At 35.4% G+C, this 26,799-nt stretch overlaps 7 protein-coding genes across 10 annotated transcripts; 3 read left to right on the forward strand and 4 right to left on the reverse strand.

Moving 5' to 3' along the window:
• Positions 1–1,185: 1,185 nt before the first annotated feature.
• Positions 1,186–2,507, reverse strand: LOC145212427 (5' exonuclease Apollo-like). Its single transcript, XM_080080537.1, has one exon. It carries the CDS (start codon positions 2,505–2,507, stop codon positions 1,230–1,232), a length of 1,278 nt encoding a protein of 425 aa, XP_079936663.1. The 3' UTR covers positions 1,186–1,229.
• A 434-nt stretch (positions 2,508–2,941) lies between these two features.
• Positions 2,942–4,808, forward strand: LOC145212426 (caspase-2-like). Its single transcript, XM_080080536.1, has 2 exons — positions 2,942–4,201; positions 4,495–4,808. Exons 1-2 carry the CDS (start codon positions 3,052–3,054, stop codon positions 4,743–4,745), a joined length of 1,401 nt encoding a protein of 466 aa, XP_079936662.1. The 5' UTR covers positions 2,942–3,051; the 3' UTR covers positions 4,746–4,808.
• Positions 4,809–5,151: 343 nt separating this feature from the next.
• Positions 5,152–8,574, forward strand: LOC145212320 (N-acetylgalactosamine-6-sulfatase-like). Its single transcript, XM_080080409.1, has 14 exons — positions 5,152–5,419; positions 5,719–5,842; positions 5,909–5,983; positions 6,041–6,143; positions 6,220–6,363; positions 6,427–6,493; positions 6,561–6,688; positions 6,800–6,936; positions 7,079–7,185; positions 7,338–7,474; positions 7,549–7,651; positions 7,832–7,953; positions 8,021–8,135; positions 8,201–8,574. Exons 1-14 carry the CDS (start codon positions 5,270–5,272, stop codon positions 8,285–8,287), a joined length of 1,599 nt encoding a protein of 532 aa, XP_079936535.1. The 5' UTR covers positions 5,152–5,269; the 3' UTR covers positions 8,288–8,574.
• Positions 8,575–8,734: 160 nt separating this feature from the next.
• On the forward strand, positions 8,735–22,481 carry LOC145212319 (coiled-coil domain-containing protein 33-like). Of its 3 annotated transcripts, XM_080080408.1 has the most exons (27): positions 8,735–9,185; positions 9,417–9,549; positions 9,795–9,939; positions 10,118–10,283; positions 10,343–10,463; positions 10,541–10,651; positions 10,777–10,892; positions 14,173–14,420; positions 14,694–14,799; positions 15,115–15,252; positions 15,528–15,605; positions 15,841–15,956; positions 16,027–16,147; positions 16,545–16,674; positions 16,906–16,983; positions 17,055–17,182; positions 17,850–18,074; positions 19,157–19,272; positions 19,738–19,819; positions 19,979–20,059; positions 20,132–20,246; positions 20,509–20,597; positions 20,707–20,947; positions 21,007–21,083; positions 21,600–21,803; positions 22,027–22,052; positions 22,131–22,481. In XM_080080408.1, exons 1-26 carry the CDS (start codon positions 9,039–9,041, stop codon positions 22,030–22,032), a joined length of 3,318 nt encoding a protein of 1,105 aa, XP_079936534.1. In that variant the 5' UTR covers positions 8,735–9,038; the 3' UTR covers positions 22,033–22,052; positions 22,131–22,481. The 3 variants fall into 3 exon arrangements, with proteins under 3 accessions (XP_079936534.1, XP_079936531.1, XP_079936533.1); XM_080080405.1 differs by lacking the exon at positions 22,027–22,052; XM_080080407.1 differs by lacking the exon at positions 22,027–22,052 and having other exon boundaries at positions 8,736–9,185; positions 20,707–20,932.
• On the reverse strand, positions 10,956–13,781 carry LOC145212323 (uncharacterized). The gene is made up of 5 exons (XM_080080412.1): positions 13,557–13,781; positions 13,366–13,443; positions 12,674–12,883; positions 12,132–12,299; positions 10,956–12,027 (listed from the first exon to the last, which is right to left on the reverse strand). Exons 1-5 carry the CDS (start codon positions 13,668–13,670, stop codon positions 11,776–11,778), a joined length of 822 nt encoding a protein of 273 aa, XP_079936538.1. The 5' UTR covers positions 13,671–13,781; the 3' UTR covers positions 10,956–11,775.
• A 440-nt stretch (positions 22,482–22,921) lies between the features above and the next one.
• On the reverse strand, positions 22,922–24,816 carry LOC145212324 (uncharacterized protein KIAA1143 homolog). Of its 2 annotated transcripts, XM_080080414.1 has the most exons (4): positions 24,752–24,816; positions 24,584–24,691; positions 24,421–24,529; positions 22,922–23,539 (listed from the first exon to the last, which is right to left on the reverse strand). In XM_080080414.1, exons 2-4 carry the CDS (start codon positions 24,683–24,685, stop codon positions 23,316–23,318), a joined length of 435 nt encoding a protein of 144 aa, XP_079936540.1. In that variant the 5' UTR covers positions 24,686–24,691; positions 24,752–24,816; the 3' UTR covers positions 22,922–23,315. The 2 variants fall into 2 exon arrangements, with proteins under 2 accessions (XP_079936540.1, XP_079936539.1); XM_080080413.1 differs by having other exon boundaries at positions 24,421–24,691.
• LOC145212321 (solute carrier family 61 member 1-like) lies at positions 24,817–26,733 on the reverse strand. The gene has a single exon (XM_080080410.1). The coding sequence runs from the start codon at positions 26,556–26,558 to the stop codon at positions 25,149–25,151; it is 1,410 nt and encodes a 469-aa protein (XP_079936536.1). The 5' UTR covers positions 26,559–26,733; the 3' UTR covers positions 24,817–25,148.
• Positions 26,734–26,799: the final 66 nt, after the last annotated feature.

Here is a 26,799-nt window from a genome sequence, read left to right on the forward strand (position 1 = left end):
TCGCAAAACGAGTACCATTGACCTGTAGTAACCTCTCAGGGTGCTCACGCCAAACGACTGTTTGACCTTTTGACACCGTTTTCAATAGCACGCCGTCATTCGTGTTCAACAATACTGTTAAGCCTAATTTATACATGCCTTGAGTATTGACTCCTAAATTGATTGTCAAAAAAACGCTACGTTATGAAGAAAGTTCTGAGCTGTGTTTGTAATACCGACTAGTTGACCTTAAGTAACCCTTGATTATGCGGCGGTTAACCTGACAACGAGCATGTAAAAAACATTTATTTGGCAAAAAAGTCAAGTTAATATTTTCATCTTAACTTTTATTAACAAAGTTTTTCTTGACATATACGAAACCGAAGCACGGTTATTAGGTTTAAATCACGTCATAGGTGTGAAACCTTCGCCAAAACTAAAAATGTGAGTGATAACTTAATAAAACGACATAGCATTGCTGTGCAAAACAGCTGATTTCTAATCACTGAAACGACGTCTCGTAAAACGTCTGTCAGACGTCAAGCTGAGCCCTCCCGCTATCGTAAACCAGTGAGTTACTCTCTTGGTACTTCTGCCTACAGTGTCTTTCTTGACCAAATGAGCGTTAGACACATTTACGTTTCGGGGGCTTGTGAGTGAACCTCTGGGTCATACAGGGTCAAAATTCACATGGACCATCTTTAGACCAATATCTGTAATGTGTGTAAATTTGAAAAAGTTTGAACCATTCTTTCTTGACCACAATGTGGGAACAATAGCCGCGCTAAAAATTTCACGTTTTGGGGGGCTGTGGGTGAACTGAGAGATCAAACGGGGTCAAAATTCACATGGACCATCTTTAGACCAATATCTGCAATGTGTGTAAATTTGAAAAAGTTTGAACTATTCTTTCTTGACCAAAACGTGGGAACAAATCCGCACAAAAAATTTCACGTTTTGGGGGGCTGTGGGTGAACGGAGGGATCAAACGGGGTCAAAATTCACATGGACCATCTCTAGACCAACATCTGTAATGTGTGTAAATTTGAAAAAGTTTGAACCATTCTTTCTTGACCAAAACGTGGGAACAAAACCGCGTTAGACGGAAAAAAAGAAAAAAAGAAAAAAGAAAAAAAAATTACGGACAAAAACAATATGTGTCCCCTTCAGGGAAGGGGACCCATAATAAATAATGTTTCCAAAATATATCAATAATATAATAGTATAAAATGGATTTTGGAGGCAGGACTTCATCGATTTCCCTTGGTAAAAAAATCTTGAAATAATTCATGACAGTTTCTGACAATTTCACTTTCGATTTCGATTTGCAGGCTTTCTTTTGCACATTTTCGTGCTTTTGTGTTTTTGTCATGTTCATTGAAAAAGTTCACTCCACGAGAGTATGGCTTGGATTTGTGTTTGATGACCTTACGCTTTACTTTGCCTTGATGCTTTTTGTATTGTACTTGCTGCAAGTTTTCTTTTTTATTCATTCCAGATTTTAAATTATCAGATTTTGTTTGAAAATCAGTATTTTCCTCTGTGATACACAGATAATTATCCAACTGTCGCATATCAGCCCTAAACATGCTCTCCATTCCTGATTTATATTTTCGACCAGGCACAATTGGCTTGATGTGTTTTGGAGCAACTAATTTGACAAACTCCGTCAATTCAAGAAAATTGCAATGGTTGCTGTAGGGAACACAGTGTAACATTCCAGCTGATTTGCTACCTGTTGTGCATTGACCGCCGAACATGGCTGTTGGTTTGATACCAATAGTGGGCATTTCTTTATTCCATTCCGCAATTGAGCTACATGTTAGTTTACTGTTGGGAACAGCATTTAGGCGACTTGAGCTTCCAGTTTTAAAAACATCCACCACTTCAAGCAACTGTAATCTACTAAAAAAATCTGAATCCACAAAAACATATTCCTTCAAATTTGCAGAAAGTTTCTCCAGTAGATCTTCGTGTCCAACCCATGATGTCCCCACATATACTCTATGTTCTGGATGTTGTTCACAGATATCAGTTATCATTTTTACAGCTTCATCGCGATTTGGAAACACACAAGTAGGTTCACAGTATGTGTTGTCTAAATATAATAAGTCAATTGGTTTCAGTCGATTGTATATATTTTTAAACTCTGTTGGAATGCCTTTATCAAATCTAAAGTCCCCTGTGTACAGAATTTTGCTATTTTCTGTTTCAAAAAAGAACATACATGATCCTGGACAATGATTTGCATCAAGCATGTGAACTGTAAGTTTCCGGTCTTTGTGTGAAAGTAAATGTGGTTGACTGGGTTCAAGTACTTCAATTAGGTGCGCTGAAATGTTATATTTGTGTTGCAGCAGTCTGCCAGTTATTTGAGAACAATAGATTGGTTGGTTCCACTTTGATGTAAGACCCACTGTGTGATCAGCATGCATGTGTGAAAGGAAGTAAAACTTGACTCTGCCGATTGTTTTCTGTTGAAAACAGTCAACAGCAATTGGTACGCCGGGCAGTATGTGTCCATTCATGATTTTCCAAGTAGGCAATAAATTGTAGACTATGTGCTTCGTCAAAAATATCAGCAGCGGTATGCGTTGTTATGACAACAACCCATTGCAATTTGCAAAATGCAAATCAATGCGTTTGCCGTTTGATGTCGAGCTTTTAGGCCAGGGGAATAAATGCTTTTCAGTTAAATTTAAACCTGGTTTCCGTCAAAACACCGCACAAATTGTACATAACATTATCATTTATGACTGAACGCAAAAATATACAACAGTTATAGACACCTGCAATCGGCGCAAAAACAAAAAAAACATATTGTTTCTTCTTTGCAGTTTACATTTCACGCACTAGCGATTTACGCACGTGTGTTTTATTATGACGTCACAGTGAATGTTCCAGCTGTGATTACACCAGAGAATAATATGATTACTCAAAAATTTAATTTACAAAATATAATATGCACGCTTTTATAAAGTACAAAAATGCTAGTTTGTGTTTGGTAGTGATAAATAGTATTCATGTTGCCAATAAAAATTTGAAACACCCAGTAAATTTTTGATTCGCCCGATGATTTTGTTTGTTTTTTCGTCGGCCGTTGGGTTTCAACGTAATCGGACATGTCACAACCTGAAATCCTGGAGGTCGCACGGCACGTTTGTTGCCTGTTCGTGTGCTGATCTATCTTTCAGGGACAAAATTTATGTTTGCAAGATGGCTTCGAACGTGCATTGGTCTATGAATGACGTTCACCAAAAGGTTTTGATACGAAAACGCTTGGAGCTGGCCAGGAATCTTTGTCTTGAAGAATTGTTGCAATATTTAGTCCAAGAAAACATTGTTACAGACAGAATGGTTGAAAAGGTGTTGTATCAGCCAACAGCTTTCTCTCGAAACGTGGCGTTTTTAAGCATTTTGCCAAAACGGGGACCGAATGCGTACGATGCATTTAAAAAGGCCTTGCGAGAAACGTTACAGTCCCATCTAGCAGATATGCTGTGTGAAGCTGAGGTACAAATACACAGAGCAAGGACAGTTGGGAAACATGTTTCTTTGAAAAGTGCGATTGACATCACAAGTACTGACACTCACGGATTGGACTTGGAAGATGGCAATTCGAGTTTATACGTACAAAGTACTACCGTTGATTTTTTCAAAACTACACGTCAGTGTGCTTACAAGATGACCTCCAAACCGCGAGGCCTGGCTTTGCTCATCAACATTTCTGTATTTGATGCAAGGGCAAACTTGGAAAAGCGCGAAGGAAGTGAAATAGACCAAAATAACCTTAGCAAGTTGTTGCACCAGTTGCACTTTGACATAACGGTGTTGGAAAACTGTTCAGCTGTTGAGATGATTGATCAGCTACAGTGCTTCGCAAGAAACTTAAAGCATTCGCAATTAGATTGCTGCTTCGTTGCTATTCTCAGCCATGGTACTCAAAACTCGGTGTATGGAAGTGACGGTGGAAAAGTGGATTTGAATCTTATTTTTCAAATGTTTGACAACGACTCTTGTCCCCTTTTACAAAATAAGCCAAAGATTTTTATCGTACAAGCTTGCAGGGACATTGAAGAAGACGTGTCAGATGGACCGCCTATATCTGCCGACAACGGCAGCACTGAGCGTTATCAAGACTTGGGACAAAGCTTGGATGATATCGGGGGAAAACGCCTTCCAACCCTTTCAGACATGATAATTGGCCATGCGTCATTACCAGGTTGGTTCAGTGCCCTAGGCTAGCCTACCTTAATGTAGCCTATAGGCTAGCTTAATCAAAATGCCTGGCTATTGCACGAACTACAGTTTTGTAATTTTGTTGTTAAACTCCTTCTCTGTCACAAATTTTTTCACCGAAAAGTAATGTTGCATTTTACACCAACCCAGCAACATTAGCGACATCATAACCTATAACAAAATCTCGGAAATGTTATGCAAATATTCGCTATGCTAGATGTTACTCTATTTACGAACTTCATTTACCGAATTTTATTGGAACTGCGTTTTGTGTAGGTTGTTCAGCCTTACGTAACACGCGTCATGGAAGTTGGTACATTCAAGCTTTTGTAAAACTGATGGCAAACCACGCTAAAGACAAGGAGATAACAGAAATACTTACATTGGTGAACAATTTTGTTCGTAACAAAATTCCATCTTCAAAAGCAAAATACAGCAGTGCTCGTGGAATGCCGGAATTTGTTAGTACACTCTGCAAAAAGCTTTATTTTTATCCCGGAGTTGTTGACAAACAAGTAGTGCAATAGATGTTGATTGATTTTATGTGCACATATTTTATTTTTGGAAAATAAAAATCTATATGCTTTTTAGTGTCCATGCCTTTTTACTTTAAATGTTGACATATTTTCCTTTGTAAAAAGCAGGTTGAATACTTTAGCTAAGTTTGTGAAAACATAAGGTTTATAGAAATACTTTCTGCTCAGTGCTTTTGGTCCGAAAACATCAAGGGAGCAGGACGAAAAACAAACTCACTAAACAAGCACACGTTACTAGCTTATCAACTATTTTTATTTTTACGTTTGTGGCTTTAAAACTTTTTCTGCACAAAAGTCAAAAAGTCACAGTTTAAAAATGGTCCGAAACCCTTGTGGTTAAAAAATAAATTACCGCAACCAGATTTTTTATTAGATACGGTTGAATGCAGACGCAATCAAGCAGCTGGTGTTTGTATTTTGCACGTGATATTTTGTTTACAATTTCAATTTTGGCAACAACAGAAACGGTGACGTTAGGAACAAGTTAAAAAAATTGTTCTGGGCCGGGAGTTTAAATGATTGTTTTTAAGTCGCATGCAACGAAAAAGATGAGGTCTACAATTTTAATTTGTTTGTGTATTTTGTATTGGATGCAATTGGTGCATTCGTTGCAAATGTCGAAGGAAAGTACGAAACCAAACCTTATCTACATGTTGATGGATGATGTAAGTGACCTATTTTTGAACTACTATAAATATATTTACAACACACACTAGCTATTCTTTTTTGTGGATGAAAAGACACCAACAGATACAAAATTTTAACACAACAAAATTTAGAAGAACAATTATATGTTGTTCATTGGTGCAAAACATGGAATGTAGGAATAAAGAAATGTTAACTGCCTTGCTTTAACAAACTTTTTATCATGATTTGTTTAATAAAAATAAGTTTTACTTGTCTTACTGGATTAGCTTTATATTTGTAAATTGTTTTGACTGCACCCGACATATTGTCATTTCAGATGGGTTGGGGTGATCTTGGAGTGTTTGGAGAGCCTTCAATGGAAACACCGAACATAGATCAAATGTCAAGAGAGGGCATGTTATTTACTGACTTCTACAGTGCAAATCCATTATGTTCTCCATGTAAGACATTTGTTAAAAGTAATACTAGTGAGTTTGTTTAACACTATGAAGCATTTTATTTTGCAGCAAGGGCAGCATTGCTTACTGGAAGGCTTCCCATTCGCAATGGATTTTACACAAGCACTTATCATGGGCACAATGGTAAAAAAGGTTTTGAATTAAAGATATAGCTATAATTAAAGGGTACTTTTATTGTAGGCTATACACCCCAAGATATTGTTGGAGGCATAGCAGATTCAGAAGTACTTTTGCCAGAATTGTTAAAAGAAGCTGGTTATTCAACTAAACTTGTTGGAAAGTGGTGGGTTGCAGTTCTTTTGGAACGTTTGCTGTTTATTAATCTGCAAAAAAGCTATACAGGGTTGTTTATCATACAGGCATCTTGGCCACAGAGAACAATATTTGCCTCTGAAACATGGCTTCGATGAATGGGTTGGTGCCCCAAACTGTCATTTTGGCCCCTATGACGACAAAACAACTCCAAACATTCCTGTGTATAATGGAAGTAAAATGATTGGAAGGTTTGCCACTTTTTATGGCATGTTATCAGCCTATTTAACTGGTATATTTAATGTCATTGACAGGTATTATGAAGAATTCCCTATCAACCATACAACACACCTTTCTAATCTGACCCAACTGTATATTGAGGTTTGTTTTATTTCTTAATTCTGAACTTTCAGGATTTTAAAATGACTGTGATCTTTTTTCATCCAAGGAAGCTCTAAAATATATTAAAGAACAGTCAACATCAGGAAAACCATTCTTTCTTTACTGGGCACCTGATTCAACACATGGCCCAGTCTATGCATCACAAATGTTTAAGGGAACAAGCCGTAGAGGGGCGTAAGTTCAATGTTTACTTTTTATTGCATTCAATGTGGTTATGGTTTTCTCATGAGATATGTATATAATTATTTATACTTTGCCTGACCACTGAAGTATAGTATATTGCAGATACGGTGATGCAGTAAAAGAGTTGGACTATGGAGTTGGAGAAATTGTAAAACTGCTGAAAAATTTGGGATTGGATAAAAACACTTTCGTGTTCTTCTCTTCTGACAATGGAGCAGCTATGATCAATGATGCACAAAGTTTGTCTAAAGTTTTTTGTGGAGGAAAAATATAATTAAAACAACAAAATCAATTCCACTTTTGCTATGAATTGTTAAAGATTATTCAAGCATTTGCAAGAGCATATGTATTTGTTTTTTTAAATGTTCTTGTTTTTTAAAGCTGATGGTAGCAATGGACCTTTGTTATGTGGAAAAGAAACAACATTTGAAGGAGGTATTAGGGAACCCACTATTGCATGGGGACCTACATTTGTCAAGCCAGGACAGGTGCAAAATGAGAGATATATTGTACCTGATAATAATTTTGTTGTGTCATTTAATTAAATTACACAATTTTGATTATTTGGATGGACTTAAACCATACTTGTTTTATTTGGTCACAAGAATACAAAGGGTGAACAATTATGTTGTTTTGACAGATTAGTCATCAAGTTGGAAGCCTGATGGATTGGTTTACAACTGCATTAGACTTAGCTGGAATTGCACAACCACAAAATGTTACTATTGATGGCCTCAGTTTAAAGAATGTACTTTTGGGTGGAACTGAATTTGATAGGTTGGTTGCTTGTCCTCATTTAAGATAATGCGTTGGTGTTTTAGAAATTAGGTGAACTTTGCAATATTTTTCAGGCCTATTTACCACTATCGTGGAAACACTCTATTTGCTGTACGGTATGGATTTCACAAAGCACATTTGTGGACATGGACAAACCCCTGGGTTGAGTACAACAAGGTATAATGAAAAAGGCAATTTGGTATGCAAACCTAACTAACAGAAGCCCTAGCATGCAATTAAACAAGGCACTTTAAGTCCTTCAGAAAATATCATCAGTGTTAATTTGACAATGAAAATTTGCATGTTTTTTCAAACAAAGTTAGGATACAAGTTTCACAATTGTGATTTACTTTTTAGGGCCTGACGTTTTGTCGAGGACAGTATCTCGAAAACATTACAACACATGATCAGATGAATTACACAGCTAATCCTGTGGTATTTCATCTAGGTAGAGACACTCGTGAACATTATCCAATGAAGTAAGCTATTGTTTTATGACCAAAATATTTAGATTATCAATTGGAACTAAGAAACAATGTCTCACAGATCAGGCCATGAATATGATGAAGCAGTTCATCAAATTAACAAGCTAATCGAGGAACATGAATCCAACTTGAAACCAGGATTGCCACAGTTTGACTGGTGTGATGATGCAGTAATGGTTAGTATTTGACCTGTTGTGTGATATTCCTGTTCTATGTACTAGGGAAATATTTTTGTGTACAGAATTGGGCACCCAATGGATGTCAAGAATTGCAGAAATGCCTTCCTATTCCAAAATCCAACAAGCAAAAATGTGTTTGGCTTCATTGACAGGAATGAAAAAAGTGAACAAAATGTATAAACATACATACCTTCAATAATTTATATTTAAACTTTTCCGTGTAATACATGATTTGAAAATTGACCTTGATCAGTCAGCAGGTATTGCTTTTTTACAATATTATATTTTCACTCTTATGAACACATCATATCATGTCCGGGTTACATGTTTTCAAATGTTTTAAATTTGTTATTCTTCTATTATCATTGTGCAATACTTCATATGATTGTATTCGATGCAGTTGTTTGTAGCAAAATATACACTGTTGCTGCCTTCATGATGATTTGTTTTTTTCTAATCAAGCATCAAAAACACAGTATGCCTTTTTAAATTCACATGTTTTTGCGTTGTAAAAAAATGTTTCATTGATTTGGTTTGTTTCTGGAAAAAAAGCAAGGATTGATAATGCAGGCGTCGAATGCTATAACTTTGCTTGTTTGAAATCATCTGGTGAACTGCGTCTTCGGCAGATAATGGTGTTTTTGAGGCACATATACCGAATAAGGTGTTATTTAAATAGGGAAAGAAACAACAATATCACACTAGCTTGTCGTTGAACATTAAACCTCAAATGAAAATTCCGGAAAGACAGAAAAATATTGCAGAAATGTGAGTTATGGCAAATTGCCCAGTGAAGCATGTCTGCGTAAACAAAGCGATTGCTGCGTTGTGTTGTGGCGGGTTGCACGAATTCATTTAGCGGCGCCGGCAAAGTGTAGGTTACTAAATTGCTCGGAAGGGATGACCCAAAGGAATAAAACAGTGCACCTGGAAAACAAAACGCTTGTTTTTGAATTTGGCATTACTCAGGTGCAGTTTAACAAACAAGGAAATTATGTGCTGAAGTTATCATTACGACACGGTCATCGACCGGATTTACTGTCCGAGGTAAGTTGTAATTCTAGCAGTTGTCCGTTCAAGTTAAACATAAACAGTTGTGTTTGATTTTTTTGAGACGTTTGGTAGACTAAAACAATGGTTTTGTAAATGCTGGTTTAGGTAAGAAATAATACATTTGACAGGCTTTGCACTGTAAAGTGTGCATGTACCTTGTGCTTTATGTTTTTTTGTGTAAATGGTTTATGCGGTATGTAATTCAACATAAAATATTCTCTATAGGTTCTGCTGGATGTGAATGATGCAGGAACACCAGAATCTGGTTACCAAGTTAGCACAGATAGTCTGAGGTGGGATGGAACATTGACTTCTTCCAAGTTTGAAAAAAATCAATTCAAGTTCACATTACCAAAAGGTAAAGACACTTTCTAGTAAATCGTCACATCAAAGCATCATAAAAAGATTTTTTGTACTGTACCAATGTGGCATACATAAAAACTCTTCATTGCCTTTGTTCTATTAGAATTAGATTATTGTCATGCATCCATTTATTGTTGTTGTGATTTTTTTGCATGTTTATGTAAGAAAGTAAATCAACATACACTTTGTGCAGCAACAAACTGTATTGTGTTGGCATAATGTTTATTATTTTACATCAAGGTTTCTGCAAAAATGACAAAAACTATGATGTCCACCTTGCAATTGAAGCTTTCAATTTGTCCGACAAGTTAAAGGAACGATCTGGGGAGGCTGTTTTTGCAATTTACCCAAGGACAGAACTTCCAAAAGCCAATCTCAATGTTCAGTTAGTACCAAGATTAATTTAAATATGTGCCAAATTAAAAATTTTTCACAAGATTCAAAAATAATAATTTAAAATAAAAAACTTACTTTAATTAAGAGAGTCTCAGCTGTGTTTTATGTGGTTTTTAATTGTTCTGAATAAGTGCACTTAAGTAAACCAATTTAACTAATTTTTTTAGGAAGGGTACAGATTACTACAAGTATGCTGGAGTGCTCACACTCCTTCGACCACTTACACGAGCCTCAATTTCAATGCATTGCGGGCGACTTTCCTACACAGTGGCCTTTCGAGAGCACTTAGATCCCCTGGTGCGAACCAGCAGTGAGGAAGAGAGTATTGCTGATGTAGGACTTTGAATGTTTTTTGTTCGAATTAGCTTGTTGTAAAAATGTATTATGATCAGGAGGAAGAAGCTGGCAATCCTGTTGTGCCACAGTTGACAATTTCTGCCCCGGATGATAATAAAAAACAGGAATTGGCAGCTTTGACATACCGCAAAAATGTTGCATCACCAGCAACAATTGGTAAGTATAGCTTCAGAATGTTCTTTTAAGGAAACATGATGGGTATATTACTTGAACTTGTAAATATGTTTATGCAGATAAACTGGGTACAAAGAGCATTAGTTCTCCAAAGAATGAGCCTGAAGAACTTACAAACCCTATTGTTTCATCGCCTGCTCCACAAATCCAAACAACAAATGTTTATGCTGGTATATTTAAGTTTTTTGCTGTTTATTGGTAATATGAATGTTCATAATCAATAAGCACATGTAATTAAAAACAAGTTTGGTTGACTTTTTGAATTAATCTAAATACAAGCATAATGTGGTTTAAGATCGATGGAGCAAAGAAAATTCCAAATTTGAAAACTTGGGATCTGAAGATTCTTTTCACATCAGTGTGGCTTCTACACCACCACCAGAAGATTACAACTCACCAAATAATAAAGAGGTAAGTTAAAATTTAAAATTTTAAGAGCCCTACTGATTTCAGCTAAATTACAATTAAAGCACAGTTGGATTTATATTGAATAAATTACAATGAAATTTATGTGAAAAAGTCTATTGTTCACCTAGGCAACAATAAGTTGCCAAACAAACTTCTGTGAGTTTAGGCGGTAACTAAACAAGAACTTTAGGGTCTGAATGCTTTTATAAGGCCGCTGTTTGCTGTTGACTTAGTAACAATGGGACAATTTTTCCCCCACTGTTGCGTCAGTGTTTAGTTACTTTGGCAACTTTCTTTGATAAAATGTGTCAGGGCATATTTGGGCTTGACACACAAAATTTGGATTAGGATACAATAAAGTGAAATTTCATTGACAGTTATTAAATGCAATTAAATCTGCTTACAGCTCATGTGTTGTTTAAAACATGTAAACATATTAACATTGTTGGAAGTCATTATTTATCTCAAGTAACAAAAATATATATTTAACACCATCATGCAATGTACCATTTGTGTGAAATAATTCTCAAACTAACAAAGTTTGTGTAAGAAACATTTATTGTGTCCATGGACATTGTGTAATAGCACCTCCACTGCAATCTGATATGCTTGACTCACCTAATCCAAGCGAGAAACCGATAACACCACAGTTGGCCTGTGTTTATTTTGTGTCTGCTCCAGACACTGTGGTGTGTCACGCATCATAAACCTCAGTTGGCTGTGTTCTTAAAATTGTAAAATAGTTTGCTCTATAATTTGACTGCAGGGTGAAGTGCTAGCATTGTTTGCTTGTAACTGAAGTTTAGATCGTGCATTCAAATGCTAACAAGTAATTTAATGTTGTCAGTTTGCACAGTGTGTGTTGACTTTTTCAGGAGAAGAAAATTTATAGCAAAACACAGGTGCTTGATTTAGATTCTCTGTAGGTCTGAGCATTTTGTCGGATTTGTGCCAGCTCACGCCTTAATGTTCTTGTTTCCATCTCCAGTTGCATTTGGAATTCTAGCTCCCGTCTTCGTATCTCATCTTGGAGGTATTGTTGTGTGGCATTTGTCAAGTAACGTATTCGCTCGTTGTTGTTGATTTGCACTTGTGTGAGCAGTGATTCTAATCGGTTTTCGGTCATGTCCACACTTGCCTAACAACACAACTGTGAGCATGAATTTGAAGCCAATTATCACTTTTTTAATTAGGCATGAACACATGGGTTTGTGTGAAAAAACACCCACAATTGTAACTAACCTGTTTGTCAATTTTGAGAGTGTTTGCAGTGTTTCTGTAAACCCTGTACACACTTTGCAGTTTGGCACTCATTTCACCCCATAGCCTGATTTCAATGTCTTCTGTAACATGTTCAGTGTAGTCTGTGGCAGTTTCTTGCCAGTCTGTGGCAAAGCTTTCTCTCTGCACCTGAGTTAAAAGGATAATATTGTGCTTGGAAATATTGAAATTTTGGGTTGCTTGCCTTATTGCATGTGTCATCATTAATTTTTGTTCTGCACTGTGTCTTTGAATTTGCTGTGTTAACATATTTTACTAGTCATTACTTTAGCCACTACAGTATGAACAACTCTACTGTGGAAAATAACTATGTATGATAGGATATATTGGGATATGTATACATATATATAAATATGTACAATTAAGATTGCCATAATTTTTTTACTGTCTTTAGGACAATATGATCATATGTTTAAAACATATGTTGAAGTATTTTTTTTACCAAATTTAACTAAACAAAAATTCCACCTAAATGTTACCCATACTTTACATACATGACGCACCTGAAGGCCCATCTCATGTATATTTATTTTGGTTTGTTTCTTTAAACCATTCTTGGCCTTTAGCTGTTGGTTTTCACCAGTTTCTTCTACTTTGGCAAGAGCCTGCTGTAGTTTTGTTGCACATATCTCCACAAAATGTTGTTTAAATCGCTCCTTTTCAAATTCTTTGAAGTCTTCCACAAGTTTATTTAAATCTTCACTAACTGCATTCTGTAAGACATGCAGTATTGAAATCTATAGAACCATAGATCAAATTATAAAGAAAATAATGCTCAACAACCAATTGAGGTCGCCTTTATCGGGGTAATGACACTCCCAAAAGTAAAAACCTGCAATGTACAAAATATAATGGGGAGGAAAACCAAACTACAACATGTTAAGTGCAAAGATAAAAAATGGGAGGACTTCTGTTCAAATGTTTTTAAAGCAACTGCCTGGCAGCAAAAGTTTATCATAAAATTTGGAATAGTTAAAAACAAAACTGCCATGCGTAGTTCACTTTTGCACTGACCATGCCAAAAGCAACTGTTGTAACATCTGCAATACAACAACTATGTATTTACTATATACAAGCTCCCTGGAAGTTCAAGCTTCTTGTTAATCATGTGTAAAGTGTCCTTACGATCATCAAGTCAAAAATTATAAATTTACAACAATTGAGAAAAAAACAGTGTGTAATGAGTGAAACTTACTTGTATTTCTTCGCTGATTTCTGCCTTTATTCCATTATTCATAAAGTCTGCAACCGACATCTTATCCTCGACCTTAAGCTTTCAACACAAAACCCACAGTTTATCATCTCATCTCACACTGCATGAGTTTGTGATTTTTTTTTCTGCACTCACCCAATGTGTTCAATAATTAAAATTTGCAATTTACTAACCATGCTTGGTGTGCTACTTGAACTTGATGAAGATCTGCTGGATGTCGGACTGCTGCTGCTCGCAAGTGATGGACTAAGTGTTCCATTTCTTGTCATAAGATTCTCTTTTGACATGTTTTTTTAATAAAACTCACACAGAACTTTTCTAGCTTAATAAAAATTGTTAAACTTATAAAAAGTAAAATATTTTTTTGAATGTGCAAAATTATTACATAACATACTTTTCAAATAACTTATTTACATTTGTCTATTGCAAAAAATGCAAAAACTGATGAAAGTAAATAAATTTAAAGAGTAATACATACATCCTAACTAGATCACAATGCTGATTTATCATCGTAAAACTGACTGCATCATGTTCTGCTGCAAATGATTGTGTGGATCCCCCTAAAAGCATTCACTTTGCTGGCAAATGCATTAAAATTAAATATTCATGTATCCTGGGGCATCAAATTTCTGCAATATTGCTTTACAGGATGAAATTATTCATGTTTTATTAATAGACTGGCCTTGTTTGTTGAGACTACCCCCATTTGACTTGTCACCCCAAAACACGCCAAAAACAGCCTTTTATTTACTTCATTTACTTACATGCTTTTGACCAATTTTTGTTCAGAGGACAATGGACACTCCTGCAACAGTAAGTTCACCTGACAGAGCTGGCACTTCATCTCAGCGGCAAGCACCAACCCGACGTGCTGTAAAATCCCCAACAATGACCAGCCCAAGGCAAACGGGTAGTCAGGGTCCTGTGAATAGGCATGTTGCAAAACCTGGACATGATGAAATATATGTGATAGTCCACGGTGCAACAAGTCTGCCATCTCGCTCTGATGGTGCTGATCCCCTGCCTTTTGCTACATTGTAAGCTCTAGAAAAGTATTTGTTAGAGTAGTAATGCTACACTTGCAGCATTATTGTGAATATATTAAGTTCCTGCTACCAATTTACAAACTATTTAATTTGCTTCTATTAACAAACTCTGCAGAAATGTGTGTTTTAATAGGATTAAAAATCAGAATTTATTTTTCCTTTAAAAAAGCACAGAACTTTTATACTTTAATACAGTATTTAACCTAACTTTAAAAAAAAATATGTCAATGATGTTTGTCTCAATTTTGATTTTTTTTTTTTTAGAAAAAGTTCACATGATGAGAAAGCTGGCAGACAAGCTCAGTGTGCAACACATGCAACTTTGCAACCAACACATTCACCTACATGGGAAGAAATTCTTACAATGGAGGTGATTCTCTTGTTTTGTTTTGCACAGTTTTTTTCGTAATAAAGTGCAAAAAAGCATTCCACTTGAAAACAGCTTGAAAGAAACTTGTTTATAGCAACTAGCAAGCCTTTTGAATTGCAGATTTTGCAGTGATAATAATAACAACATTCTTTACACAAAGTGTATTCACTCTGTATATGTCTATTGCTGGTGTTTTTTTATATGTCTGTTGCAGGTGAAAATGCAAGTATTTTGTGATGCAAAGTAATGCAAGTGCAAGTAATGCAAGTATTTTGTGGTAAAAATAATACAAAAGCAAAATGTTACTTCCTTTAGGTTGCAGAAGAAAAAGTGAAAGATGAGGAATTAATTCTTACCGTCTCTGACAGTGTATCTAAAGAAAAACTCATCAAATATCAAATTCCCATCTCCAACTTAGCCCCATTTCATCCTTATCATTTTGAATTGGTTCAGGTAAGGATTAGCACCAAACACCAGCACCTAAGCACTTTCCCACTTTTGGATTGAATTCACATAAGTCAGATTGTCAAACGTTTTTGAAAAGATGCACACTATACTGTAATGCTTGATTTTTAATATCTATATTTCAACTTTTACAAACAACAAAAGTTTATCCAAATTGCCCTGAATTTATCTAAACATAAACTTGCAAATCCAAGTGTGGAAAATAGTTTGGATATCCCTGATCTGAAGTATATGCTGACATAAGATCTATTTTGTTTTTTCAGCCTACCAAGTCAATCCCATCAGGAATAAGACTGTATGCCACTATTTTAAGAAAGTTAAGCTACCTCCCTCGATTGCAAGTAAGTAAATATAACATGGATTTTATCAATATTCTGAATGGTAATGAGTAAATCTGCACTGTAATAATTTTTTTTCACAAATTTGTTGTCTAGTTGGCTTCTTCTAGATAAAATACTCTTGCGCAAGTTCTTTTCAAAAAACATAATTTTGTCTAGCGTCACACCAGTTGAACAACAAATTTGTTAAATATGGAATCTGACAGACAACAAGTGTTCAGTGATTTATGTTATGCAGGGTTTTGGTTTCTGTGGACTTGAGGTCACTTTAAGAGATTTTGAACACAACATAAAAAATCATCAAGGCCCATTGCTTGCTGTTGCTCGGGTGGTCCCTGACTATACCAAATACAAGTATGTAATAGAACTACAACTACATGAGATAAATTTAAAATCAAAATATTTACACGCAAATGCTTTTTAGGGAAAGTATGTTGTCAAGGAAACCGTGTCCAGCAGGAATTACAACCACCACTGTCACATTTCCTTCACCCAACCCTTCAGCATTTGAAGTTATGAGACAACACAAACAAGGTTTTCCTCAGGTACAACAGCTCCCTGTGTTTTTTTACACCTTTGAATGTAGATATGTGTTTTTCACAGCTCTCATGTCATTCGAAACTCTAAGTTTTATACAAACTGGAATATCTGCGTACATTTGCGTTGTGTTAAGTTTACATGGTTTCTAAAGTTAATATCTTGACCCAGAAACAGATTTATTAGCAACACACTTAAAAAAGAAGACTTGAAGCAATTCAGTGTTTTAAAGATGTTGTACTTTGTGGTATGTGTTTTTGTAAAAGATAGTAAATAGTTCTCAGAAAAGTTTTAACACATTTATTCTAGTCATGGATGTCTAATGTAGTGCAGTAAATTAAAGCAGTTCGAAATCTGCTGACTTAAACTGTTGTGTTTTTGTTCACTGTTTACTACTTCTTGCAGCTGACTACACCAAGCACAGGAGGCACGAAACCGCAGTGGAATCATGTGTTTATGTTTTGCAACAACGACACAGCAACCATGTTCGGTCACAACTCTGCTCTTGTTCTTGAGTTCTACCCAACCTCTACAAGTAAGTATACAATGATTTAAGGTGATAAGACTAAGATGGTATTTTCCAAGTCTTTAGCCCTGACACAGGACATACTAACTTAGTCTGTTGTTTATATTTTTAAAATCCTTTAAATTTAAAAAAAAAAGTACAATTGACACTGCATTAAACAAACAAATAATATGGTCTTATGATATCATCAAATTGTTATGTTGCTTTACAGCACTTTTTCATGAATATTTGTGTTTTCAGCAATGACATCTGTGACTTGGACCATCCGAAGCCCAATTGGATTCTCAACCCTACTTTTGGATGAAGAACTTTTTCAAGGTAGGTTTAAATAAGCAATACAGTTAATAGGTCTGTAAATATAGTTGTCAATGTTTCTTCTTTTTTTGCAGGCCTAACCTCAGATGCAGGACGACTTGGTGTGAGGGTGGATGATCTTATTGTACAAGGATCCAACTTCCAAACAATAGAAGGCCCTTATCCGAGTTGTAGACTTTTGGTCAGATTGATTAACACTGAGGTAAATCCACACAATACAATTTCTAACAACACAATATATTACAAAAGAAATCTGAAACATTTTACCCCAGATGTTATGGCTATTAGTCTCATATTTTATCTTAACATGGTTGTAAAAAATGACTCTATTCTACCTGAGCCAGACCATAAATTATAAACAATCATAATATTTAGAAAGATTTTTCCAGGTGTATAAATGTAAGTGTCTGAAAAAAAGATTAAAAAGTATGCTTCAGTTGGGAAAAAAACAATTGACACCACATAACAGTGTATGCCACATGTATATTTCTCAGGTAACATAGGTTGACAGTTAGTGTTTATTACAGGATCTCATCATATGCCTACTATCACTGATTGTGTATGTTTCTGTAAGAATAATTGAAAAAGCAACAATGCTTCCTAATCAGAATCAGTCAACAAATAGTGTTGAACAATACATATTTTACCCATGTGGACATCATCAGTTGCTGTTAATCAAATAGAATATGATGCCCACATGGTGAAATATATATTGTAACATAGGTTGATTACAAATTATGTATGTTTCTGTTGTGAATCAAACAATGTCAGTTCCTATAACCCCATATATTGTATCAGTAATTTTGTATTCACTTTGTCGGATATGATTTTTGCAATATCACCTTACCATAGTCTCCTACTTAATTTAGCGACCAGACACCTTGGCTGTATCAGCTGATGCCAACAACCTTCCTCAGCTTGATGCCATTATATTGGGCAATGGTCCATACCAGCCTTCTAATCCCAAGTCAGATGTAGAGGAACAATACTTGGGTGGGATGTCAGAACCAAACACAGAAAACCAACCAGCTTCAGTAAACAGGGATGAAACTGCAGTGGGAGGACCACCTTTTGAGAGAAAGAAAACACGCTTGGTAAGTTACCAAAACAGCTTTTTTTGTTACCCAATGGAATATTATTATCAGGCTGCATTAACTTCTTTGTTTATTTTTCTGTTTATGTTTTTTATTCTGATCCAGTTTTTTAAGTTACATAGTGTTCAACAGAGGTGTCTTTGTATCTTTTTACCTTTGTAATAAATTGTAATATAACTTGGTTCACCTAAAAGTTTTAAAATCAGCTTTGTTGTGGGTTCTAACTAACAAAAACTTGTTTAAACTTGAGACCGCAAAAAATAAATCCAGTCTATGCCACGTATATTAAGTACAAATATACTTCAAGGATTTTTTTCATGTCCTGGAACAATACAGGGCACTTGTCTAGCATCAATCACTGACAAATGCCCTCTTAAGCTCCACAAGAAAGCACTTCAATATTTCAATCTTTTACATAAGAAGTCGAAAATATATATTTACCATCGTTCGGTGTGTTGATTGAGGTAGTCTTTTAAATTCATTGGAACTGGTTTCCACACGCTCTGCTGTTTGGAGAAGGCCATTGTTCATGGTTTTGCTTTTGTTGCCATCTGCCGTGGTAACCTAAAATAACAATACCTGTGCAAAATGCCTTTATGGCTTAATGTTGGTCAGTGATTCAGCTTTATTTTCATGCACACCCTTGACAAATAACAGGTCTTTCAATAGTAACACAGGATTATGTGTTCAGCCATGTATTGAAAATTACATAGCTACCTATTCAGTAGAGGGTTTGATACTGTATACTTTACACTGACATTTTAAGCTCAGCTGAGGTATCAGTTTTAGTATTCACCAACAAAGCTGTATTTCTCTCAAACAGTTTAAGCTTTGGTGAATAGTTCTTAGAACTGAAGTAACAGTTGGCAATTTATTGTTTTTCTGATGTCAGTGTCATATTATAGACCAGTATCTGCACAAGTAAGTACATTTACAGCTATAGTAAAAACATCCTTAAACAGTTTTTTGTCATTTGCATTGAGAATTAATGATATTGATAAGGCCAGAAAAGTTAATTGGTATTCAAGTCAGAATTGCTGTTTTTGTTATGATTGTTAAAGCATCTTTTTGTAAATTTTTAGCTTGTGAAAGAAGACGAATACCCACCAGATGATGCCCTAGAAACAATTCTACCAGATTATGTACTTACTGAGAATGACCAAGATCTAACTGGTGCAAGTCATTTGCAGACTTCTAAGTAAGCTTTATCTAACTTACGTAATTGAAATTAATGTTTTAAGAAATTATTACCATTATCGGTAATATACAGTAGAAATAAATATATCTTTGTTCGTTCCCCTTTTACAATGATTGTGACGTAACAAATCTTGTGGCCTTTGTTTGGAATAGGACTATTGCTTTTGTTTGCTTGTGTAGCAATTTGTTATTGAAGTCAAAACAATAAGAGGTGAAGCACCTCAACTGTTCTGTAATATGAACTGATGGCAATGAAAAGAAGTCGACCTTTAAAATATGACATGCCACTCACCATCGTACTGTTGTGCCTACTTGAAACGGATACAAGTGCTTTACATAACAATCCTTAGGAGTGGTTAAAACTTTATGTTTGTATGGCAAAGTTTTTTCTGATTGCGATTTGCTGATCTTGGTGTGCGTAACCTGGTTTTAAAGTTGAAGTTAAGATAGAAGCTTGATTGTACAGGTTGCCTTCAAATGCAAGAAACCAAGAGATGGAAAAAACTGTGGATACTCACACACGCTCATTGCTCGATCATCAAGCTAAGGTTAGAGCTTTGCTGATATAAGATACTTAGGTAAATTGCTATTAACATGTTATGGACTGTTTACTGCAAGATGATATGTAGGCTTTCGACAGATCAGTTACTATGATTTTAACTGTATTATTTATGTTATTCCATGTTGTAACACTACTATTTTAAAAGGAGCTGAATAAGTACAGAGAGGCTGTTAAACGTATGTCAAATGACATTGTAAAGCTGCGGGAAAGCCTTTCACAACTACAGGTAGTATATTAGATTTGTTTGAGTTTTATAGCTGGTTTCCTTGTTACAATACTATTTGTAACTGTGTGATAGGAGGAAAATGCATTGCTGAGAAGAGAGATGATGTTGAACAAAGAGATTGGCAGCTCAATGATGAATGATATTCACCAAGGGGTTGTTTCCTCACAAGAAGTGGCAGACAAATTTGGTAAGAATCTCCATTATGTGTATAGTCAGATTTTTCGATACAGACGGTTTGTTCTTTACTTGAATAAAGAAGTGCATCAATATTCTCAAAGGCTTTTTAGAATATACTCCATTTAGCCATATTCTCTGATTTTATATAATTTAGACGAATTTGGCTGTGCAACTTAAATAAGATATATACCGTTTGTTTACTTGAGCTAGTTTTTGATTTAACATATAAGATGCATTGCACAAATTCGTTTGACAACATGTAACTATTTTAGTTGCAGTTAGACAGAAACTGACAAAAGATGGAGAAGAATTAAAGAAATACAAATCAAAAGTTCAACACTTACAAAATCAAATGATCAAGGTTGGACCTTAAACCTACTACTTTACCAGTAAAATTATCAATTTCAGTGTTAAAAAAATAAAAAGCAAACTGTTACTGATAGCCAATAGTGTGTGCTTGTTTTTCTAAGGCTAATGAACGAGAAAAAGAGTATTTGATGAACAAGCCTTCACAAAAAGAACTTGAAGCAACAGTTAGACACCTGCAAGAAAAACAAAAGAAAGCGAAAAAGTTGGAAGACACTTGTGTGCAACAAGAAAAAGTGATACAAAAAATGGAGAAACTGTTAAACAAATACATGAGAAACAATGCTAACAATGCCCAACCTATGGGGGTTCAATCTATGCCTGTTGGGGGTAAGGCACATAGTTGTGAGTAGACACATAATTGTCTGTAAGATGTGTTCATTTAATTTGCTTTTTTTCCACAGATGGCATGCAAGCAAACACAACAGCAATGTTAAGCCAGGAAAATAGTAGACTACAGGGCGAATTGGACCGAATGAGGGTAAATGATTATTTACTGTGCAGTAGTGTCTAATAGGCACAAACATGATTTAAAAATAAGATTTTTTTTCAGTCCAATTTAACAGTGTTTAAACAAACCAAAATATTCTGTGTGGTCAAATATATGTTAAAAGGGTGTGCATGGGCATTTTACATCGATATATTTGTGCATGGACATTTTACACCGATATATTTGACTGACCAGGGTAATAACTGATATTGATTATCAATTTAAGGCACCATGCCTGAATTTGATTAGAAGTCCTGTGTGAAATGTAATGACTCAAGTAGTTATTAAAAGTGACATGTTTTTTTTTAAACAGTGTGCATGCCAACATCAGAGTAAATGTCTGCTGGAGCCATTGCATTCTTCAAAAGATTATTAATTTTGACCTTTATAATACTGTACAAGTTTTTAATACTTCTCAAGTTTTTTATATACGTAATGCTTGCTCATCAAATCCCTTATTTCATGCAATCAACAGAAACCTTTAACAATAGCAACTGTTTCATTTAGCTACAACAGCAGCAACAGGACAGTGAGAAGGCTGATCTTTTAGCCAGGCTTGATCGTGCAGAGAGTCGAGTAGCTTCCTTGGAAAGTCAACTTGATCACAATTCCAGAGCATGGGCTAAAGAGAGACATGAGCTTACAGTGCGCCTGCAGGAACACAGAAATGGAATCATGAGAACCTCTGCAAATAACCCAGATCCAATTTTGGTAAGTTTGGTTTTAAATCAGGACTCTGTCTTGCATGTTTTAAACCACAGTGCAAAAATAATATTTTTTCTGCATGTCAAAATGACAAAACTTTTAACAAATTTTTACACTTTAACTAATATGGCTATGACACATTTAAGCATGGTTACATAAACTTGTTCTACGATGTTAGGCTACAAAGTTAACATCTGTATATTAAAGTGACTCATTTTTGCATGTGCAGGACTAACAAGAATGTGGCTGGATTATGTAAGTTGCCATGTTTTGTCTATGTGATTACATTGTGAATTTACTTGACAGTATGAACATTATTGGTAATATTTTTAGGCTTTCTTTGAAGACTACGGCAGCTAAAAATCCACCAAAAATTCGATTTCCAGCCTAGTACATTTGCAACTGAAGACAACATGTGAAGTAGTTCAGTGTCAATCTACATGTTCACCAAAATGCAGCTCATGTACAAAACTGGGCATGTTTGTGTGTACCAATTACTTATTTTTTGTTTTGTCTTTTAACTGGTTTCATGTACCTTGTAGCTTTCTCATATTATTTTTTGTACAAAGCAGTTACAAGCATACATTGTCTTAACACTGTGCAATGGACAGCATTGTTGCCCAGCGTAAATACTGAAGTTGTTACCTGCAGTTGTTTGCAATACAGAAATTTGTTCTTGCAAAAGTCGTTATTTCCTGTAATTGTATTAAAGTTGACTTATTTTTGCATAAAAATAGTTGCATGCTTCATTTGTATCACCTACTTATCAAAAGTACATACCAATGTTGCTAACGGTTGTTAAGAAAATTGTCCGGTTTATTGCATAATTTGGATAATCACATATATTTTCAACGAACTATCGTATATCCATCTAAAAGTAATAAGAACAATGCTATAACTTTGACCAGGGCATCGTCCACGAAACCATGTTTTAGGGGATAAAAAGCTTTCAGTAACGTATCAGGCCAACAGCCATGACATGATGACTTTAACACTTCTCCAAGAATGGTTAGATTGCTTTGGCGCTTGTTTGCAGAGTCGAAACCAGCAAGTGTTTACTGTTGGGTAATTATGCCAACAACTCGTGCAAAAGAGAAATCATGATATGCGCTATAGGCGTCGAGTTAGTTTTGATAAAGTTTTATTTTCTATTCTCGGTTACATACAGCAGAAAAACATCTATGTTGCCACAGATAGCGTCACAGTAACGTTATTTTAGCTAGGGAACTGTAAATCAGCACTTCTGTAACAACCTGATCAACGGACTTGCAATAAAAACAGGTAGCTCGACGGCGGACTCATTGTGAGCATAACACATTCAGGCGTTGCTCGCCCACCGAGGACAAAAATGAAACAAACAAACACTCTTTAAACTTCATCTGGATTATCGCACAATTGATTAATGGGATGGAGTGCGAAAACATATTGGAAGGAACAACACTTTTTGTTACACACTTTTTTATTACAAATCAAGCGCAACAAAAAAAGGGGTATTAGCTTAAACTAGGTGTTAAACTTTTAATCACATTCATCCTCATCATCAAATGACAGCAAAGCTTTCGATTTATTGCTAGTCTTTTTCTTCTTCTTGGCCTTCACATCAGATTCATCTTTCTTTACTTCATCGGAATTTACTTTTCTCTTGCTTGAGGCAGACAAAACTGGTGAGTTTGTTGTTCGCTTTGAGGCAGTTGGCTTCCGAAATTTAATCTTTCCATCTGCTGGAACTTCATCAATGTCCTCTACATAACATTTTAGGATACAGGTTAACCATTGCATCAGGGGTTCTTAAAGGCACCATTTCCCCTGAAGGTGTTTGCATTATTAAAGCAGGCACCATTGAGAATCAATGGGTTAGTGAGTGAAAAAATCTAAGTAGTTGGAACACACAACATCTACAATCAAAACTGATACACTCCTTTATGTATTTTCAAACAACTAACCTAGGTATTTAGGTGAAATGTGTCTGTGATTTTGACTCTTTTGACACGAATCAAAGTTGATAAACTGGTGCCACAATAAAAGTCTATACTGTCATCCAGTTTTTGCTATAAGGAGACTGTATAGAACAGTGGTTTTCAACCTTTTTTCTTTCGTGGCCCACTTTCATTGCACAAAAATTCTGTGGCCCAGTAAATTTTTATGAAAGAAAGAAACAACTATAAAGTAGGTTCAGAACAAAAAAAACTACAGGACATATTTCAAACAGATAATAAGTTCAAAATATGTTAATGCAAAAAATCAAAAAACAGCACTTTCCCTTCTTTAATCAAGCACTTTCAGTTATGACTGAATAATTGGACAATTGATATTCTGCTATTATCTGGCTTTATTGTAATCACAAAGTAGTTTATTACATCATAAACATACGGGGTTGCAGAAACTCAAAGTAACTTCATACCATAAATAGAATAATTCAAATTAATTTACATTCCTTCTCAATTCCTCCCCAAGCCATTATTTTTGTAAAATTGAGTGTAGTGACACAAATGAAAATTCTTAAAAAATGCTTTCTATTTTTTTTTTGGTCTGTGGCCCAATCAAAATGCTTCCATGGCCCACCAGTGGTTGAGAACCGCTGGTATAGAAGGAGTGTTTTGTAAAAATGCCACACTGCATGTACCTTTTGCAGCTTCCTCCGCTGTCAAATCTCCTTGCTTTAAAACCACAACCACTGGTTTCTCATCACCTTTTTCAGGTAAGTCTTCTAAGTCTGGAGTCTCAGCTTGCACCTGTAAATATGTTTTCAATTTTACAGAACTTGATTGTTGATTTACAGGACAAACCTTATCCTCTAATGATGGTTCATGCTTTAAGCCCACTCTTTGTTTAAATTGTTGGATAAACTTTGGCTGTTCTTGCTTGATAAATCTTAATTTGTTTGACATAACAACCTAAAAAATCAAAACGCACATCAAATATTCAAAACTTTCAAGATAATATTGTTGCCTTACTTTTGAAAACAGGGTGCAGAAACTTGCCGTTTCCTTTGTGTATGTTTACATTTTCAACATCTAGGTCTGTGTATTAGAGGCAATAAATAAAATACGAACATTTAAGACACAAAATATATTTTACAAGGTCATATGACACAAAACGTAAAGCAAAATTACAAACAAAAGTACAATTTTTAATTTTTCACAAAAAATAAGCATAATAATAAAACATAAAATTGGGTTGTGCAATGCAAAAACAAGTCAGTTTTGCCAATATGCATTGAATAGGAATCTATTTTACACCTGATTTTACTGTGGCTTTTTCAGAAGACAATATAAGTAACAAAGATTACACCAAAGTTTTACATTTTTGGTTACATGTTTTAGAATTGGTTAAGCACTTATGACTTGGATATCATGAAAAACCCCGCATTAATATTACTTCATCATCATTGTCATTGGTCGTTTTTCGCATGTTTTTTGCCGATCTAGATAGTCTGATGACAATCAGCAGTGCTGTAATGACTGCCACAAAACAACAGGCAAAAAGGTTCTTTGTTCCTGTGGCATTGTCCACACTGTGAAGAAAAATTAAACCAGTGCAGGCAATAAGATTTAAAGGAACTCTAAACCAAGTCACAGCGGCACATTCAACTTTGTCCAAATTCAATTCTTTTTTAATATCCATCATAGCAGGGAAATACATGCCTGAAGCTAATTCGAAAACTAGAAACGCACAGAAGGAAATAATTGGGAACTCTTTGCTGGGATGAGTGGTTAGGACACAGATTAAAACAGCTCCTCCAGCAGAAACTAAAATTCCAACCATCATGTAGCAGGACAGAATTTTTTTTAGGTTGATAATTATTCTATAAATAGTCCCTCCAAGTAAATGGCTGACCATAAATGACGCAAATACAATTCCGAGTGGAGGCCCATGGTGATCGAGCACTGGTGTCCATAGAAAGACAAACAAACACAAGACACTCTCAAACAAAGCTTGTATGCATCCAACTTGGAACAGATTTTTGTTTTCAAAAATCGTTCGCAACTGTTGGCAACATGCCTTAAATATCTTCCTCTTTTCCATGCGGACAATGCTTTCTGGGGTGTTACTGTTGACAACTGATTGAAAACCTTTTTTTGATCCATTTTCTTTCCAATTTTTCGCAGCAAAAATAGCAGACAATAGCAGTACTGGAACAGACAACAATGAAGGCACAACAGGACTAAAAGCAAACACTTCACATAAAAGATAGGCTATGATACCAGCTAGTACAGCGCAAAGACAATTCCCCTTGGAAGTCCTTACAAAGGTTATTTCAATCCAGTCAACAGGAAAGTCATGGGTTTGTACATGGGTATTTATATACCATTGTTCTTGTGCACAAAATAACAAAGAGGTGGCAGCACCAGAAAGCAGTCTCCCAACTATAAGTATCGTGTAATCTGGTGAAAGCTTCATCAGACATGCAACTGCATACGCAAGGGTGGCAATGATAAATATTCTACATCGCCCATAGGTCTGCACAATGTAATTGGATGCTGTTCCAAATGCCAAAGCAGATGCAAAACCACAGACATAAATAATCGCTATTTGATCCTCAATGAATCCATAATATGAGTACAACTTATACAAGTACGGGGCGTTCAACCAATCACCAAATATAACAAGATAGTACACAAAAAAGTAAACCTTCTGGAAAGTTAGAAATTGTGGATTTGTGTTGGTTTTCTTCTTTGAAACAGCTTTGAGGACGAATTGCAGTAATCCAGTTCCTGCGCTTATTCCAAAGAAAGTCACAAACACCGTGGCAATTAACATTGTTTATGACTCACGCTTTGTGCAACATGCAACAAAAAACATTAAATTGGGTTTCGCTGCTTTCGCATAAAACACAACAAAAAACAAACCCACAGTCCACACACGGAACAGTTTAGAGCTGTAATTAACCAACCGTAACCAAACTCACTGAACCGAATATTTTACGTAACAAGGCAATCATTGTGACACAAAAGTTGTGTCGATTGATGATTTTGCAGAGCTAGTTCGGTTGCAAAAAGCT

Source organism: Phallusia mammillata, chromosome 2 (assembly GCF_965637545.1).
Source record: "Phallusia mammillata chromosome 2, kaPhaMamm4.hap1.1, whole genome shotgun sequence".
Taxonomy (NCBI): Eukaryota; Metazoa; Chordata; class Ascidiacea; order Phlebobranchia; family Ascidiidae; genus Phallusia; species Phallusia mammillata.

What these genes read in the sequence shown, in the direction of transcription:
- LOC145212426 (XM_080080536.1), top strand. Translation starts at nt 3,052, where the DNA reads ATGATTTTGTTTGTTTTTTCGTCGGCCGTTGGGTTTCAACGTAATCGG. An exon ending in TGGCCATGCGTCATTACCAG is followed by an intron (nt 4,202 to 4,494) that starts GTTGGTTCAGTG and finishes CGTTTTGTGTAG; the next exon opens with GTTGTTCAGCCTTACGTAAC.
- LOC145212427 (XM_080080537.1), bottom strand. Translation starts at nt 2,507, where the DNA reads ATGAATGGACACATACTGCCCGGCGTACCAATTGCTGTTGACTGTTTT.
- LOC145212320 (XM_080080409.1), top strand. Translation starts at nt 5,270, where the DNA reads ATGATTGTTTTTAAGTCGCATGCAACGAAAAAGATGAGGTCTACAATT. An exon ending in CACTTATCATGGGCACAATG is followed by an intron (nt 5,984 to 6,040) that starts GTAAAAAAGGTT and finishes CTTTTATTGTAG; the next exon opens with GCTATACACCCCAAGATATT. An exon ending in TATGATCAATGATGCACAAA is followed by an intron (nt 6,937 to 7,078) that starts GTTTGTCTAAAG and finishes TGTTTTTTAAAG; the next exon opens with CTGATGGTAGCAATGGACCT.
- LOC145212319 (XM_080080405.1), top strand. Translation starts at nt 9,039, where the DNA reads ATGACCCAAAGGAATAAAACAGTGCACCTGGAAAACAAAACGCTTGTT. An exon ending in ACTCACCAAATAATAAAGAG is followed by an intron (nt 10,893 to 14,172) that starts GTAAGTTAAAAT and finishes ATTTTTGTTCAG; the next exon opens with AGGACAATGGACACTCCTGC. An exon ending in CCCCTGCCTTTTGCTACATT is followed by an intron (nt 14,421 to 14,693) that starts GTAAGCTCTAGA and finishes TTTTTTTTTTAG; the next exon opens with AAAAAGTTCACATGATGAGA.
- LOC145212323 (XM_080080412.1), bottom strand. Translation starts at nt 13,670, where the DNA reads ATGTCAAAAGAGAATCTTATGACAAGAAATGGAACACTTAGTCCATCA. An exon ending in TACATGAGATGGGCCTTCAG is followed by an intron (nt 12,300 to 12,673) that starts GTGCGTCATGTA and finishes CTTTTAACTCAG; the next exon opens with GTGCAGAGAGAAAGCTTTGC. An exon ending in CTCTCAAAATTGACAAACAG is followed by an intron (nt 12,028 to 12,131) that starts GTTAGTTACAAT and finishes TTGTGTTGTTAG; the next exon opens with GCAAGTGTGGACATGACCGA.
- LOC145212324 (XM_080080413.1), bottom strand. Translation starts at nt 24,685, where the DNA reads ATGTCAAACAAATTAAGATTTATCAAGCAAGAACAGCCAAAGTTTATC. An exon ending in AGCGGAGGAAGCTGCAAAAG is followed by an intron (nt 23,540 to 24,420) that starts GTACATGCAGTG and finishes AATGTTATGTAG; the next exon opens with AGGACATTGATGAAGTTCCA.
- LOC145212321 (XM_080080410.1), bottom strand. Translation starts at nt 26,558, where the DNA reads ATGTTAATTGCCACGGTGTTTGTGACTTTCTTTGGAATAAGCGCAGGA.